Below are 17536 nucleotides of genomic sequence, written 5' to 3' on the forward strand. Positions count from 1 at the left end.
CGAATGGCGCTAAACAAATTTCACACAGCCGAATGTAAAACTTTATGAAATTTACTATTTAAATCATTTTTAACAAGATGTGCAGTATTTCAATAACATTTCTGTTCGAAATAAGGTCCTAAGCCGGATTTTATTTTTTTCCAAGTCTATTTACGTTTATCGGAACATTTGCTTTTATTATTAAACCAGAAAAAAAATAGACGAAAAAAGATGCTGAGTTTGCATTGATTCCCAATAGGCTTGATTTCTGCACAGGTCTTGAATACGTCATTACAAAAGATGTGTTAAAAGTCCCCATCGATTCCGCGTGTGCGTTTTTTTTTATTCGATGTCAAAGGTCGCCAATTTATGTTTTCTACTTATATCTCTTTATATCTCTGAAATGATAAGATAAATCGTAAAAAAACGAACAGACAAAGTTTAATTATCTACAAAACTTTTACCCTACGAATCACCATTCTCGAGTTGTGTATGTTTCGACAATTTTTTTTCTCTAAATTATTATTTTATATTTTTAAGTATATTTTATGTATTGTTATTTTTATAAACCACTGAAAAGGCTAAGCGAAAAGGCCATCCAACACGAAGAAAAATTAATAATTAAAATTTAAAAAATGTAAAAAAAAAATCCTAAATTTATTTACAGATAATTTTAATGAAATTGTGTTTTACTTGATAATTTTTTTTAATTCAAATTCGATATCATAGCAACAAACTATCGATATTTAAAAATATATTGCGCTATAATATCGATAGCTAATTATCGATATTTTTAACCTGAAATATCAATATTTACGATATCTCGATATTATTGTTTCCAATCACTACTCGTAAAAACCTAAACCAAGTTTCATGTTTGCGGGCAGATTATTGTCGTTATATATTTGAATTTTTTTTATTGTTCTGACATTTATACATTGATACACGGATTTCTTCAATCGGAATTATTATTTGTTTGATATTTTAGAAAATAGTTTTAAGTTTAAAATAATTGACTGAAAGAAGCCTCTTCACTTCTGCTAGTTATTTATAAGTATAAAAAACTTAAGAGAGCTATTTCACTTAAAGAACTTCTGCTCAGTGACAACGATACTCTAAGATGAATAGTTGGCTGTGTTTTGTTTTCCTCCTCGATAAAGAAAACGCAATTAATTGGAAGCTGTTTTTTTTTTTTTTGGAGGTGGGGAGTTTTAGGACGACCAGAGAAGCAATTTAATTAAAAGGATGCTACAGGAGAGGATTCCTTTTTTTTTATCAACGCGGGTCGGATTCTGCAAGCGTTTCACGTGCGCGGGAAAGAGATAAAGAAAAAGGAGGATCGTGGATTCCAGAATCTGAGCATCTTTGAGAAGACGGCACAGTGCGGGAAAGAGAATGAGTTGACGTACCGGTACGCAATGGACACCGACCAAAGTGCAGTTGATGTTGTCAGTGACTAAGTGTAATATTGTAATTAGTTTACAGTTCTTGCCAGCATAGTAAAATAATGTAAATAGTATTCTTAGTGTCAATAATTATTATATAGTGTAAATTAGAGATATGTGCAAGTGTATAACTCTATTAAGTGTAACTTTTTACCTGTACAACGTGTTATGTTTTACATGCAGCGCTTGAAAAGACATTGAGCAATGATGCTCACAGAACTTTGAACAGGTTTTTTTTTTTCATTAATATTTTAATTTTCATTTCTGTTTTTATCCTTTCCATTTAACCATATATTACCAATATTTAAATTTTGGCAAAGGAGCACAATGTGCTGGAGTTCCAATCCTGTATCATACCAAACCAATATAAAGTATGCCTTGGGTGTCAATAAATATCTTGAGTTAAATTGTTATTGACCAATAGACGACGAACGGTGAACGTCGCTGTGACTATGGGTACTTGTGATACTCTTAACTTTCATAAAGTCATTCGTAAATAAATAAAAATTCTGTTTTCTCAAAATCGTATACATCTTAGGTTTTTAGATTAAAAAACAGTTATTGAACAAATTAAAAAAAGAAAAAAGGAAAATAATACAATTTTCCGTGTTCAGCCTTTCCCTTTTCTGCAGGTTAACAGTCACGTGATCGTAAATTTCACTCCACCTAATGGGTTTCTTGTGAGTATGTTATCGTTTCTTTACGTTGTGCTAATAATTCCGCATTTTCTACTCCTTCCATTCTATATCATACCATGCTTTCCACAAGGCAACATTATTTCGTGCCAACACGTCTTGGTTCTCTGTTGAAGCTTCCCATAACTCGTAAGAAAAAAAAATATAATATTTATATCTTTGTTAGTATTTAAGTTAAATTATGATTCGCACCCGACACGTTAAAACTCCCAGATGACGATCATAACCCATTCCACAAATAAACGTAGATTGTTAAAAAAATTTCATCTCCAATTCACGAATAACACTGGTTACAAATCATCCATGGGTCTCCGTAAATTTCTGGCCATCGTCCCTAAATTTACTGACACTGGGTGCACTTAACTTTGAACACGAATCCAAAAGATAATTCTAGATACGTTAACACTTTTTTTGTCCACTTTTGTTAGGAACGAAACATAAAATTCTGTAGTCTGAATTTGGCGTGGTTTTTTGACGTGACGTCTAATAAATCGATGAACGCCGGCTGCACTCACGAAAATGTGTCCCGTAACGCACATTGTCCCGTTACTCTGTGTCCCGTTACGCTCATTGTACGCTTGCGCTGCATCTAACTCTCTTCCACTTGATTGGAACAACCATCGATTTGACTTTTTCGAGTCACATTAAACTTGAAACACTCCCATTCGTTTCCTACTTTTCCTATCATCGTCCTATCCTTAACAGAATAACACAGATTGGAAGAAGTTAAATAGCAAACATGTATAAAAGTTATACTTAAAATAATCTCTTCTTTAAAATAATAAACATATTTGAATAATGAGTGCAAATAAAAGTAAATTTATCAATTAAATTGTAGATTTCATTTCACTCCTTCTTTGTATCCATACAAAATAGTGATAATTCAATAAAAATGATTTAATTTTATTCATAAAATATGCAATCATTTTGTTATCTCCTACAGCGACTCGAACAGAGTTGCCAAGGGAGATAGGGTTGGTTTTTATCTTGCGAAGAAACTTAAACAGTTTTGTGTACAAGACGCTTTTATTGGTTATAATATAGCACACGACAAACATGCAAACTTGATACTGATACGTCGCTGTTTGCTTCAATAGCTGAAACAGGTTAACTGCAAATGGTTGACATTCTCTGTGAACACACATTACACACTTTTAACTTGATGCAATAATCTCGTAATAACAACATATAATAATCGTGATATATAGCGATTATGTTAGCAATGGCAACAAACAATGTAATTTATGTATTCTATATTCTTTGAATTAATTTACTGATACTTCCAACGTTGCAAACTAGACTTAACTTTACTCAATTACACACAATCTTTATCTGACACACAATTCAAAACATACACTTGACTAATACTTAGACCAACGCCGCGAGTTTGGGCTCCATTTATATAATAAACATTTAAGTCAGATCCCTAGTGGCGCTTTCGCCTACACACTATTGAGGTGCGGCCAACTCGTCGTCTTTCTATTTCCGGTTATCTGTCGTCTCAGTCCTGTCTCTATCAATTTACTACTCTATGGACTAAGTCAATTCCGGGTAAGTTCGCCAACGCTGCCTATAAACCCCTCTTCGCCGTATGTGGACGACGTCGATTTCTACTTCTACTCTCGTTGCGCGGACTCGCTCCTTCGCCACTCGCTGAGCGAGTGTCCCTAATCAAAAGTCTGCTCCCTTCACTATTTTCCTTCAGGGGGTATTCGCCCACCCCTGAGGACTTCAAATTTGATTAGCAGATTTCCTCAAAATTACTCGCCGAGCGAGTTCCTACTAGCTCCTGGCGAGTATTGGTGGCGAGTCGTGGCGTCTGAGGTTAAGTCCGTTTCTTCGTAGTATGTCGTCTGCGGCTAAGTCCCGTTCCAGAGTGAAAAGTTAAAGTTCCACTTACGGCTTTGTTGAGATTCGCCTAAGTCCCACCTCGGCTGCGGATGGAGGTGATAGACTCCGGAGGTCACGGCGCGGCCGCCACAGGTAGAGTCCGGTTGGTGACTGTCTCTCGTGGCGGAGCAGCGATTCCCTTCTGCCCCTGGTGCCGATTTGTCTAAGTCGGCAGTGTCGTGGAGTAGCGAAGTCCCGGGCGTCGTGGGCGATGGCGGCAGCGTGACGATCTGTTGTCTTCTTCGGAGCGGTGATAAGCCGAAGCCTCTGGCTGTCAGCCAGGCACCTTCTACTTCTGCTTGCTGCTTGCTAACAAAACCCGTATTTATACCCGGCGAACCCTGAGTGACATCATCAAGTGCCAATCAGCACAGAATTGAAGTGACATCATCTAGAGCCAATCAGCACAGACCTGAAGTGACATCATCTAGAGCCAATCAGAGCTCACTGCCTTGTTGCTAAGGGCTCGGTCGCCTGTGAGTCTGGGGTTTCCTGGGGCCTAGGAGTTATGCAACCTCTTAGACTCCCGTGTAGTGAAGTTGTCCTGCCTTTTGGGGAATTCTCGTTATGTAGGAATTTCCTACCATAACAATTTCATCAATGTTTTGTAATGATTTTTTCACGTTAAACTATGGTCCGTAAACCGACTTTACAGACAATCATTTTTTTTAAGAAGTCCCAGTTATTTTAAATAACAAAGAACTTTGTTCTTTTCAGTTGAATTCTTCGCTGGAAAGTTAAAAAAAATTTATTGTAATTTCTGACAGTGTTGAGTCATATCGATAAGAACACGAATAATTCTCAGTTCTTAATTTTCCGTCTTTAATGCTCTCTCGTCAGCAACTCGTTAAAAAGGCGAGGAAGGGTGTGAGGTAAAGGTGGGGTAAGGGTGGGGAAGTTAACTGGCCGAGTCGGTTTTTGACGTGACAGTCTAATAAATCGATGAACGCCGGCTGCACGCACGAAAAAGTGTCCCTTTACGCACATTGTCCCGTTACGCTGTGTCCCGTTACGCTCATTGTACGCTTGCGCCGCATCTATCTCTCTTACACTCGATTGGAACAACCATCGATTTGACTTTTTCGAGTCACATTAAACTTGAAACACTCCCATTCGTTTCCTAATTTTCCTATCATCGTCCAATCTTAAACAGATTAACACAGATTGGAATAAGTTAAATAGCAAACATGTATCAAAGTTATAATTAAAATAATATGTCCGTTAAAGTAATAAACATATATGAATTAATGAGTGCAAATAAAAGTAATTTTTTTATTTAATAGCTAGGTTTTTATATATAGGATATATAGGATAGATATATAGGATGGATTTTTCATATATAATTTTCATATATAGGATGGATTTCATTTCACTCCTTCTTTGTATCCATACAAATTAGTGATAACTCAATAAAAATAATTCAATTTTATTCATAAAAGTATGCAATCATTTCATCAATGTTTTGTATTCAATTTTATTCATAAAAGTATGCAATCATTTCATCAATGTTTTGGTATGACGTTGTCACGTTAAATTATCGTCCGTAAACTGACTTTACAGACAACAATTTTTTTTATTCTGGGAATTTCATGACGTTTAAGGTGGCAGCCCGTGTCCGGGCCAGTACTCGGAAGTTTCCTCCGAAACACTGGAGACGATTTTGACGTCTTCACTTCAGCCGGTCGGGCGGCTGATGGGCAACTATCTATTTCCGCCCGCCCCTTGTTTGACTCGCGAGATTACATCCTCTCTCTCGTGTTCTGGCCTGTTGTCTTGTGCCGCGGCCAAGCTCGTTCAGGAAGAAACACCAAACAACTAGAGTCCGACTCGGCCAATTGCCTCGAATTCCCCCACCCCCTACCCCTCTTGTTATCCTTCACGGGAAGCCATCTTTTCACAGACGAGAGAGCCACACCCGAAGTTCCCCGAAGTTCATGCTCGCTTCCCCCCCCCCCCCCACACACACACCCGTTCTATCTCATTGTATAAACCGGTGTGACATTAAATTTTGCGGTCGATTAGGATAGGTTAGCTACATTATAAATACTTTTAAAACATTGTGGATGGTTGGTTATATTAAGGTAAGTATAGCTACATTAAAAATACTGTAAAATCATTTTATGGTTGCTTAGCAAATAAATTTTTTAATAAGTAGCTATCCTGGGCTAGGAAACCGTTTACATGATTTCACAGTATCTTTATTGTAGCTATCCTAACCAAATCAACCGTCCACAATGTTTTAAAGTATTGATAATGTAGCTAACCTAACCTTATTGACCATTAGTTATCATGAGTTACAATGAACAAAAAAAAAACCGAAGATGCACGATCGGGTGTTTGGCTCTCTCGTCTGTGAAAAAAGGCTTCCCAACAACTAGCGTCCGACTCGGCCAATCGCCTTGACTTCCCCCACCCCCACCCCCTCGTTATCCTTCACGCCCATCCTTCGTTACAGACGTGCTATTCAAAGACTGGGGCAGTAAAAATTAACATCGCGCTAAATGAATCCCCTGCATTCTGAAAAATTGCTTTCTGAAGACGTGTTAAGTGAGGGATAGTTGTAATAGAAATAATGACCTGAAACTTGTATCTGAACACTGCACTGTAAATAATATAAGGACTTAAGGCCCCCGCCCACCCGGGCACAAACACGGTGCGCAGAGCTTCAAGAAAAACAACGCGATTTCAAAACTACTCAAGATATCAGAGTGGGGTCTGCTTACGAAAAGCATTTAAGAGTTCGCTTAGGGCCGAAAAATACTTTTGATTCCGGATTACGTTTTAAAACTGTATGTTTACAAGAGTTAAAATGGCTAAACGCATGTTTTCAGAGTAATTTTTAGGCGTAAAACAACCAGTACAGAATCTTGAAAGCACTTAAGGGACTTGCATTACACCTTTATGTTCATTTCTCCGCCATATAATGTTATGGTCACCGCTCAAATTTCACAGTTATCCTGTGACGACGAGGAGACTGCGCGCCAGTCCAGAGGAGACACCGCGCTAGAAGCACCAGCGAGCGTCGCGCTTATCATCCCGCCTCACTAACACACACATACACCCCTGACGAGGCGGGCCCGTTAAAGGGATGCAGAATCCACAGCAATCCTCTGTTCACTAGGCATGCTACCATGAGTTGTTACACAGACTGATAAAAAAAAAACTTGGAGCTGGCGATGAGACAGCAGGAAGAGACCAAATCTGAATTTACGATTGAAAATTTAGAGCTAAGCATGAAGAATCATTTGTGCACTTATGCAAATGACTTATGCGTAGTAGTGGTATGATTCATGATTGTCATTCGTGAGATTTGACGGGTCGTGCGTGAATCGTAATTTGACTAAAGAACTAACAGATATGGTGCAATGTCACGTGAGCTGAAATTTTTACAATTGTAGTTATCGTGTGCATTTTGAAGTGCAGTTCGGGTTAGGAAATACGCCGAGAGTGTGCCGAACTCTTTTATCAGTGTAGTAACGATAGGCGTGTGGTTTAATGGGTGAATATTTAAGGGTCTTAAGGGGCCCGCCTCGTCAGAGGTGTATGTGTGTTAGTGAGGCGGGATGATAAGCGCGACGCTCGCTGGTATTTCTAGCGCGGTATAGCCTCTAAGCGCAAGGCTCTGAACTGGTGCGCAGTCTTCTCGCCGTCACAGGATAACTGTGAAATTTGAGCGGTGACCGTAATATTATATAGCGGGGAAATGAAGATAAATGTGTAATGCAAGTCCCTTAAGTGCTTTAAAGAATCTGTACCGGTTGTTTTACATCTAAAAATTACTCTGAAAACACGCGTTTTAGACATTTTAACTCTTCTAAAAATACAGTTTTAAAACTTAATCTGGAATCAAAAGTACTTTTCGGCCCTCAGCGAACTCTTAAATGCTTTAAGTAAGCAGACCCAACTCGGATGTCTCGAGTAGTTTTGAAATCACGTTTTTTTTTTCCTGAAGCTCTGCGCACCGTGTGTGTGCCCGGGTAGGCGGGGCCCTTAATGCAAACAGCGTATCTGCAGTTAAGCCCGTCAGACACCAGACGTCGTGGGACAGCCCGGGACGAGTACCCCCCAGCGAGCTCGCGCGGGACCACCCACTCGCTACTCGCCTTTGCCGGAGGAGAGCGAGTAGGATCGGGCGGAGCTCGTCCGGTCCTTGAGCCAGCCATCTGCTACTCGCCGGGCGAGTCGCGGTCAAGCGAGTCAGGCGTCGCTAGTCACTGCCAGCCTCTGGTGACGAGTGGCGCTGACCCGTGCGGGCTTCCAGTTCTACGACTTTACCGAGTGTTGGAACCTGTCTCATGGCAACTGAAATTTATTTTTGACGTGACAACGTCTAATAAATCGATGAACGCCGGCTGCACGCACGAAAAAGTGCACATTGTCCCGTTACGCGGTGTCCCGTTACGCTCATTGTACGCTTGCGCCGCATCTATCTCGTCTCTTCCACTCGATTGGAACAACCATCGATTTGACTTTTTCGAGGCACATTAAACTTGAAACACTCTCATTCGTTTCCTACTTTTCCTACCATCGTCCTATCCTTAACAGAATAACACAGATTGGAAGAAGGTTAATAGCAAACATGTATAAAAGGTATAGTTAAAATTATCTCAATAAACATATTTGAATTAATGAGTGCAAATAAAAGTAAATTTATCAATTAAATTGTAGATTTCATTTCACTCCTTTGTATCCATACAAAATAGTGATAATTCAATAAAAATGATTCAATTTTATTCATAAAAGTATGCAATTATTTCTTTAATGTTCTGTTATGACGTTGTCACGTTAAACTATCGTCCGTAAACCGACTTTACAGACAACCAATTTTTCCTTCAATATTTTGGATGAGACGACAGTACAATCTAAGGCAGGTGCCAGATAGTACACATTTTTCTTGTGATTTATTAAACAATATTCAGAGCTTTAATATTACTAGAATAATTTATTTAAAGTATTTGTATAATTGTGTAGTGTAAAGTTTATAATTTTTTGTAAATAATTATAATTATTGGTTTTAATAGCTTCATTTGGGTTTCTTGTAAATTTTTTTAGCTGTATTCTGCTTGTTAATATTTTATAGGCTGTTTGATAATGTAAATACTGAGCCGATATCTTTGAAAATTACAATCTGTTTTCACTCTATTTTGAAAATACGCTTGCAAATGATTCTGTGAACAGAAATAAAGTAAAGTTCATGGATATAATTTTTTCATTATATTGTTACATCATAACAGATACACGTTAATGCTGCAATCTCTGTTATAGTATCGCCTTTGACATAGCCTGGTGCACCAGCAAATTGAAACAGTCAGAAACGATAAGAAGTTTGTGGCGCAAGATTTTTATTTTATAATTTGTGCGATATACTTGTTTTTTTTATTAATAAAACTTGTGCGGTACGTAGTGTATACTCTGTTACTTCGAGGTTTTGGGAAACCCACCAGTTTCCGGGTTTGGTAACAGTCAAACAAAAATATATTAATTTTTTATTATCTGTTTAGTTCATACATTTTGGTACAAAATGATAACTGAAAAAAAATTACATCCAATTAATTTACCGTAGTAAAATATAAAATCTTTGAGTTAAGTTTGGTCAAATTTATTATTGTTTTCATATTTTTAGTTACATTTATGTGCTTAATGGTGCATTAACTTGCATTTAGGTTTTATATGGTGTGTTGGCATGATTTGCGCTGTTATGTCGGGTTTATCGCAATGCACCTCATAATATTGTTTCTATGCTCGTTGCTGGTGGTTTTCGGGCGTTTGTGTGTTAGGTCGTGTGAGCTGGATAAGCTGGCTGGAGAAAAGGGCATTGCGTTCAGTTCCCCAGGCTCTTCCAATATCACCCCAACACCCCTTCCCCCGCAAGGGCCATTCCATCTCTACTACAGCTCCCACCAAACGTTTAACATCATCAGCAAACATAAGATGATGATATTTGGTTGCAAAGCCTATGCAGAAATTACTTATAAATTATAATAAATCTTAAACTTCTTGACTATTACACTATTAAATAAAAATGTAATCTTTCCTCATTTCATGAATTCTTTGTCGAACAAAACAAAATTTTAAATTGTAGAAAATATTTACTGCAAAGGATGTTTTATTATTTAAGAATTTTAAATGTGTTGATAACCCTGTGTCTAGTAAAATTAATTACTTCTAGCTGGTCACAGTCATTTGTTTTAAAAATCATACAAATTTAAATAAATTTAAGTAAACTTATAAATTAAAAAAAATTTCTTATCATCTTTATTTTGTTTCTTATAAAAGTTGCAAACATGATGTAAAAATGCGTCAAATCGTAGTTTCAAAAAAATATATTGTGGTTAAGAAAAAATTTCTAACATGCCTTCAGTACCAATATTTATATCGTCGCTTAGCAAACAATGCCGCCTGACATTTTTTTACGAATTTGACTTTTTGGTTTCAAAGCATTATATTAAAAGGTTTCGCATTCACCGATAATTTTTTTACGACAAATAGTCTACAGATAGCAGCACTATCGCACAAAATTCATACTGCCTAAATAAACAAAAATGATTTGCTAACTGAAGTACGCTCCATGTTGTAGTAAGAAGAGGAATTGATTTATAATTTTAAATTTATATATATATATATAATTCAATACATTTTACACACACCATAGACACTTGATAGTAAGCATTTTCTTAAACACCTTTAAAGTTACTTAAACTTTAATTAGGAGAGGTTTTGTTAGTTAACTGAAGTTGTATTACATTTCCTAAAGATCTAAAACTTTTGGTGGTACCTGTCCCATCAACGTGTACTTCACCAAGACCTCATCTCGAAACTGTAATCCCTCTCCCCCCCCCCTACTTCCATCACACATCCCCCCACCCTCACCCCTCTCCAATTCATGCTTGATCGAAATGCGTAGCCTAGGGTTGGGTTTGGAGGTTACATGCGGGCGCGTAGTTAGAACGGCTCCCGTGTCTGATGAGATTATTCCTACTCTTCTTCTTCCTACTATTCCTCCTCTTCATTCTCTTCTTCCTCTTCCCACTCTTCTTCTTCGCACCTATCTTCGTCCTCGCGACTTCCAATCCCAAAGTTCGCCGATCGTCGCAGGGGTTCGGCGATGCCAACATTCCTCGGTTGCAATTCGCTGGCGGTCCAGATTGCGAACGTCTTTGCAAGACACTTTCCGTTTCAAACACAGGTTGCTTTGACGTGCATCAGACAGTTCAGATACACAGAGAAATATATTTTCTGTGCTGTTGCGGAAGATTCCTTTAAGAAACCTGTTGACGAGAAACAGTGAGATCGTAACTTTGTACGACATACGACCACGGTTAATTTCGTATTTATTAAATAATTTTCTTTTTCTCGAGATGTTTGTGAGTATTTCTTACGAAAATTTACGTATAATTTTAAATTTATGTTTAATTTAAGTATGATTTTTTTTCGAACCACGTGGTAAGATAATCTAATAATCGATTATTTGGTTTAATTATTTGTATTAATGTACGCTGATAATACTGGAAAACTGTTTAGGGAAAGGTTTACAAATAGCTTTTAACTACTGGAATTACTTGGACAACACAAAGCATAGATGCCCAGTATTTTTTCGAAAATTAATTTGCAGTGATACAGTTGTTTTCATGTTACTGTACGAATTTACAAATATATTTTATTTTACTTGAATATTTATGTTCCATTTGCACAAAAAAAATTACAGTGTAGGAACCTGTATAAAACATATTGGTTACAATTTATTTTGTATGATTAGGCTTCGTTAAAGCACAATATATTTTATAATGCTTGAATTCATTAATGTTTGAATGTGAAGTCCTATGCTTTTAGAGTATTTTTTTTAAGAAGTTTATACTATTACTAGATAATAACACGTTCGGCTGAACTCTTTCATCTTCTACGGGGGCTAGAACTCGTAAGCCTAAGCAACCTCGTACAAATGCCATTTTTTTTTCATCCTTCAGCCATTTTGAATCCTCCCAGCGATCGTGTTTTTTTTTTTGTTTTTTTTCCAGGAGCCGTGCAGGTGGGAATCTCTAACGAAGTGCGCTCTTTTGAAGGGTGCAAGGCAGAAACACAAAGACGTCAACCTATTTTGATAGGTTTTAACGCCGTAACAATCATCAATAGCTCGATTTACAAAATTTAGCGATTTTAAAACGTACCTATTTTTGTAATTTTAAGGAATGCCTGTCGTTAGTAGGGAAAGGCAGCTACAAAAATAGTTTATCCTGTGAAATCATCGGCCTTTAGTATTTATTGCCATTTTTTATGACTAAATTTTCAATAATAAACAGACCTTTTGTAAATGTCGCTAAGTGGTGTCTATGCTAAAACCATGTTTTTTTTTTAATTTTTAAAGGCCAAAAATTAATGTTGAAAATTATATCTTCCCCTTAATAACCCCCTTAATAACCGGGCACACAGAGAGATTCAGAATAAGGGGAAAAAATACGCAATTTTAAAACTGCTCAAGATATCAGATTGGTTTGTTATTTATAATAATCTAATAAGGGTGGATAAATAGTTCTGCTTTTATTATTTATTTTCCGAACAGTATTTTCAGGAGAGTAAAAAATTGCTTTTGAAACGCGTGTTTTCGGAATAGCTTCTTCAAAGCACTCGGCAAGCTTGCATTAGTAAACGTTCATCTTCTTTTCTCCTCCGTACGATGTCAGTGTAACCGTCCAAACTCCCAAAGTTGCCTTACACACGACGAGAAACCTTGCTCTTAGAGGCGATGCCGCGCTAGAAAGCAATAGCGGGCGTCGCACTTACCATCCCCGAACACTCTTTTTTTTTTAAAGTCCCGATAACGACGTGTTAGGACGCGTGCTAGAGCCCGAGTGGGCGTATTGTCACGCGCTTTGCTGCGGTTCCCTTCGAGCGAGACGAGCGAAAATGCCGGAAAAGTGGGGGAGGGGGTGTGGGGATGGAAAGGGGGTAGGTAGGGGGGAAGAAACTGCCGGCAGTAAACAAGGAGACGCTCCGCTAGCGTCCCGACGCTCGTAAAAGCCGGATCGTATCTGCCGACGGTAACAGCTGTATCAGGGGTGTCCGAGAAGGATATGTGGTGAGGAGGCTGGGTTTTGCCGTTAACCGAATTTCCAGTTTCTCATCCTTCAACCCTTCTCTCACTAGGCAGTCCCACACGCCACACGCTAGCCAATCAGAAAACATAAAAAAAAAAAAAATTTAATTTTTTATCTTTCATGCAAGGTGCGAAGAAAAACCATCTTGTTCAAATGGTTATTTTAGGTCATAATTTGTTCACGTCGTTCAATTTTCAGTAATCTGCTTCGTTCAATCATTTTATTCGAGGGATGTCTATAAAATAAGTACCGTTTTTGTCATTTTTAAAAATAAATAAAAAAACTCGTGAGAAAATGTTTTTATTGGCAGTTTTAGTTAACTAAATATCTACTTCACATATTAACATAGTCACCACTCACTTCCAAGCACTTTCCGCATCGCTCTGCCAGTTTATTTAACTCCTCTACATGGAAGCTCGCCGTCTGGGATTGGAACTGACGCCTCGGCCATAGGCATCACGGACTTCGAATACGCAATGCGTGTAGCCTAAGTTCAGTCGCTCAGTAAACATCTCCGAAAAACGTTTAAGCGATCTCCGTGCTAGAGTCGAAAAAGAATGGCTACCGTTTTTTTAAACGAAATAGGCGTCGTTTATGAAACGTTGGTCAAAAATCATTGCAAAAAATTACAACATTACGGTTGTCGACTGGTTTAATTTCCGGGCGGCGAAATTATATGCAGAGGGGTTAAATAAACTACTGCATTGTTACAAAAATTTCTTGGAACTTTGTGGTTACCATGTGAAAATGTGAAGTAGGTATGTTATGAATCAAATCTGTGAATAAATATTTTTTTGTCTCAAGTTAATTGTTTTTTTTTTAATGACCAAACTGTACTTATTTTACGGACATCCCTCTTGTGTATTTATAAAATATAAGAGAGTTTTTATGTCTGCCTGTAGTTCGTGTAGCGTGAGTGCGAAATTTTGTTACGGGAGGGATATGTTGCACCACTAAATTAAATTTAATTTTTCTAGTATTTATGACCAAATAATCTCTATTATCTCCTTGGAAAAGGATGTTACAATTTTGATTCTTTATTTAACTTTTGAATCAAAATCCAGGATTTTTTTTCTGTGATCATATTTGCAATAATATGGGTATTCATATAGGTTACATAAATGCTTAAGTACTTCGTAAATCTTACATTTCAGGCTTGCATGATATTGGTGTGGTTTGTGGTTGGTTGAGCAGAGAAATCGGCGACATTTTTGACGTAACAACGTCTAATAAATCGATGAACGCCGGCTGCACGCACGAAAAGTGTCCTGTTACGCACATTGTCCCGTTACTATTTGTCCCGTTACGGTCATAACACGCTTGCGCCGCATCTATCTCTCTTCCACTCGATTGGAACAACCATCGATTTGACTTTTTCGAGGCAAATTAAACTTGAAACACTCCCATTCGTTTCCTACTTTTCCTATCATCATCCTATCCATTAACAGAATAACACAGATTGGAAGAAGTTAAATAGCAAACATGTATAAAAGGTAGGCTATAGTTAAAATTATCTCAATAAACATTTGAATTAATGAGTGCAAATAAAAGTAAATTTATCAATTAAATTGTAGATTTCATTTCACTTCTTCTTTGTATCCATACAAAATAGTGATACTTCAATAAAAATGATTCAATTTTATTCATAAAAGTATGCAATCATTTCATCAAAGTTTTGTTATGATGTTGTCACGTTAAACTATCGTCCGTAAACCGACTTTACGGACAACCATTTTTTTTTTTTTTTTTTTTGCCGCACGAACATTGACGTGACATTGCGATCGCCGACCGACCGGGTATAAGTCGAAGTCGCACGCGGACCTCTTGCAAAAAAAAAAAAAAAAAAAAACATGACGTGAATAGGCCGCTTGGACGATGCAGGACAATTTTTACCGGGTGCTTAACGCCGTGTGTTGGCACGTGAAGTGTACTAAATGTCTTACTTTTTTTTTTAACTAAAAAAAAGGAAGTTGTCTGTAAAGTCGGTTTACGGAAGATAATTTTACGTGAAACGTCATAAGAAAACATTTATGAAAATTTGCATACTTTTTAATTGTCAAATATTATTTACAGTTTTTGTAAATTTTATTTAAATAATTTTTTTAAATATAATCACGAACAATTAGTTTAAAAAAGCCCGCCTTAACCCGTTTGATATTATAGAAGATTTTTCTCGCACGGTGGTTGGCCGGTTTTTTGCATGCTCAGGCTCAGGCGGAACGTGACAATGAGTCACAATTTTTCGTGCGTGCAGCCGGCGTTCATCGATTTATTAGACTTTGTTACGTAAAAAAAAATTGGTGACACGCGGATATTTGAAATTCACCGATAATTGCGGTCGTGTTCTTCTTTGAGAGACGTGAAGTCGAAGCCAACGTCTCCAAGATACGTCCCACAGAGTGCCAGGATTTTGTCCACGTGTAAAATTTCCGGGGTGGGGGGGGGGGGGGAGAGGCAATTTCAAAGTCAGCACCAAGGATCGTTGCTTTGCTTCTTCAAGCAAAAGTCACCATCCACTCCTCGTAAAACTTTCAGCGGCGAGACTTTTCCCGACGGCATGTTTATGTGCCGAACTTCAAGTGAACTTTAAGTGCACATATTTTAATTTTTTTACGTGAATACGTCTTTAAATTTGCTTCCAAGTAGGAGGCAATTCAAAAAATACGAACGATTAACAAAATCGGGGGATACAGTTTGGTGTTGCAGCTACATATCTACAGTACCATCTCCATCCAAAATTTAATTACACCACTGGATAGCTAAAGGATCAAATAATTAATTACGCTAAGTGAGGACTGTGACGCAAAGCGCGTGGTGGAGGGGGAAGCGTTGAAATTTTGTGGTCATTTGGCTGCGTTTCGAGATTTACATTTAGTATAACTTTTGACTCGGAGCTACGACGTTCGATTTGAGTTTCAATCATCAGCTCTCGTCAAAATCTATCGATTGCATGTATAAAACATTAGTGTAAAATAGTTACAGTGAATTTATAAGGCGTTAAAATTTGGAAAAAACATGATTATAACATAAAACAAATTCCAGCCCACGCTAACAAATTTACAGGATGAACTTAGTTTGAACTTTTAAGAGACGTAGTAAATAACTTAGTACCAAATTGTATATAACTTTGTAGCTTTGTATTATGTTAGAATTTTATTTTCTCTTTGGTATTATTCTTTTTTTTCTTCATTATTTATAACGCGTTAAGATTTATAGGAGTAGCCTTGCACGGCTCGCAAAGAAATAAATGTTGATTGTATTAAATATTAAAAATGTATAGTAATTTAATGCTAAGTGATAGTAAAGTATTTTTTATGGGCTTTTAATTTAAAGATCATCAACTTGTAACAAATTGAAAGTATGTAATTACGAAATATGAGCTGTGCAAGCACAAGAGGATATTTGTATTGGTATATGTTTGGTTTTGCTTTAGTATTAAAGGCACTACCAAAAAAATACTTATTAAATTTTTTTTTTTTTAGCTATCTTACATCCACTTAAGGGTATTCCTTAAGTACTTTGTCTCTCTGCCTCTTTACCCTTTTCGACGTGTCAACGTCTAATAAATCGATGAACGCCGGTTGCACGCACGAAAAAAAGGCCCGTTACGCACATTGTCCCTTTACGCTGTGTCCCGTTACGCTAATTGTACTCTTGCGCCGCATCTATCTCTCTTCCACTAGATTGGAACAACCATCGATTTGACTTTTTCGAGGCACATTAAACTTGAAACACTCCCATTCGTTTCCTACTTTTCCTATCATCGTCCTATCCTTAACAGAATAACACAGATTGGAAGAAGTTAAATAGCAAACATTTATAAAAGTTATAGTTAAAATAATCTGTTCGATAAAGTAATAAACATATTTGAATTAATGAGTGCAAATAAAAGTAAATTTGTCAATTAAATTGTAGAATTCATTTCACTCCTTCTTTGCATCCATACAAAATATTGATAATTCAATAAAAATGATTCAATTTTATTCATAAAAGTATGTAATCATTTCATCAATGTTTTGTTATGACGTTGTCACGTTAAACTATCGTCCGTAAACCGACTTTACGGACAAACAATTGTTTTTTCTTTGGGCTCACGATCTTGGAAATGTCAAATGAGCGCGGCGAGTTAAGAGTGTACAGTTCAAACGAATTAATTTTCCATCGTGTTTTGGTTACCGCGAGTAAACGCGACTGGGGGGGGGGGGGAGGTGGGGACGACGAGGGACTGTCACAGCCGTCTCTCGTCGCAGATGACAGTCACACTTGTTTATTTTCTCTCGCTAATGACGACTTCCCCCCTCCATCCTACCCCATGCTTTTTTTTTTTCCTCCAACCCTTTTTTGACATCCGCTCCAAGTCCTGGTCGCCTCTCCCACGCAAGGCAGGAAGCTGTAATGAGGTCATTAGACCACCTGGCTGTAGGTGAGATGCTTT

At 37.4% G+C, this 17536-nt stretch overlaps 1 protein-coding gene across 1 annotated transcript in view; it reads left to right on the top strand.

Annotated features, from left to right (window-relative positions):
* The window catches only part of LOC134540833 (uncharacterized), a 75851-nt gene extending 62648 nt beyond the window's left edge, over positions 1-13203 (top strand). The window contains exon 2 of the mRNA XM_063383802.1: positions 12025-13203. Coding sequence (XP_063239872.1) covers positions 12025-12158 — 134 coding nt within the window. The 3' untranslated portion in view covers positions 12159-13203. The remainder of the gene's footprint in view (positions 1-12024) is intronic.
* Positions 13204-17536: the final 4333 nt, after the last annotated feature.

Source organism: Bacillus rossius, chromosome 17, assembly GCF_032445375.1.
Source record: "Bacillus rossius redtenbacheri isolate Brsri chromosome 17, Brsri_v3, whole genome shotgun sequence".
In the NCBI taxonomy this organism is placed as follows: Eukaryota; Metazoa; Arthropoda; class Insecta; order Phasmatodea; family Bacillidae; genus Bacillus; species Bacillus rossius.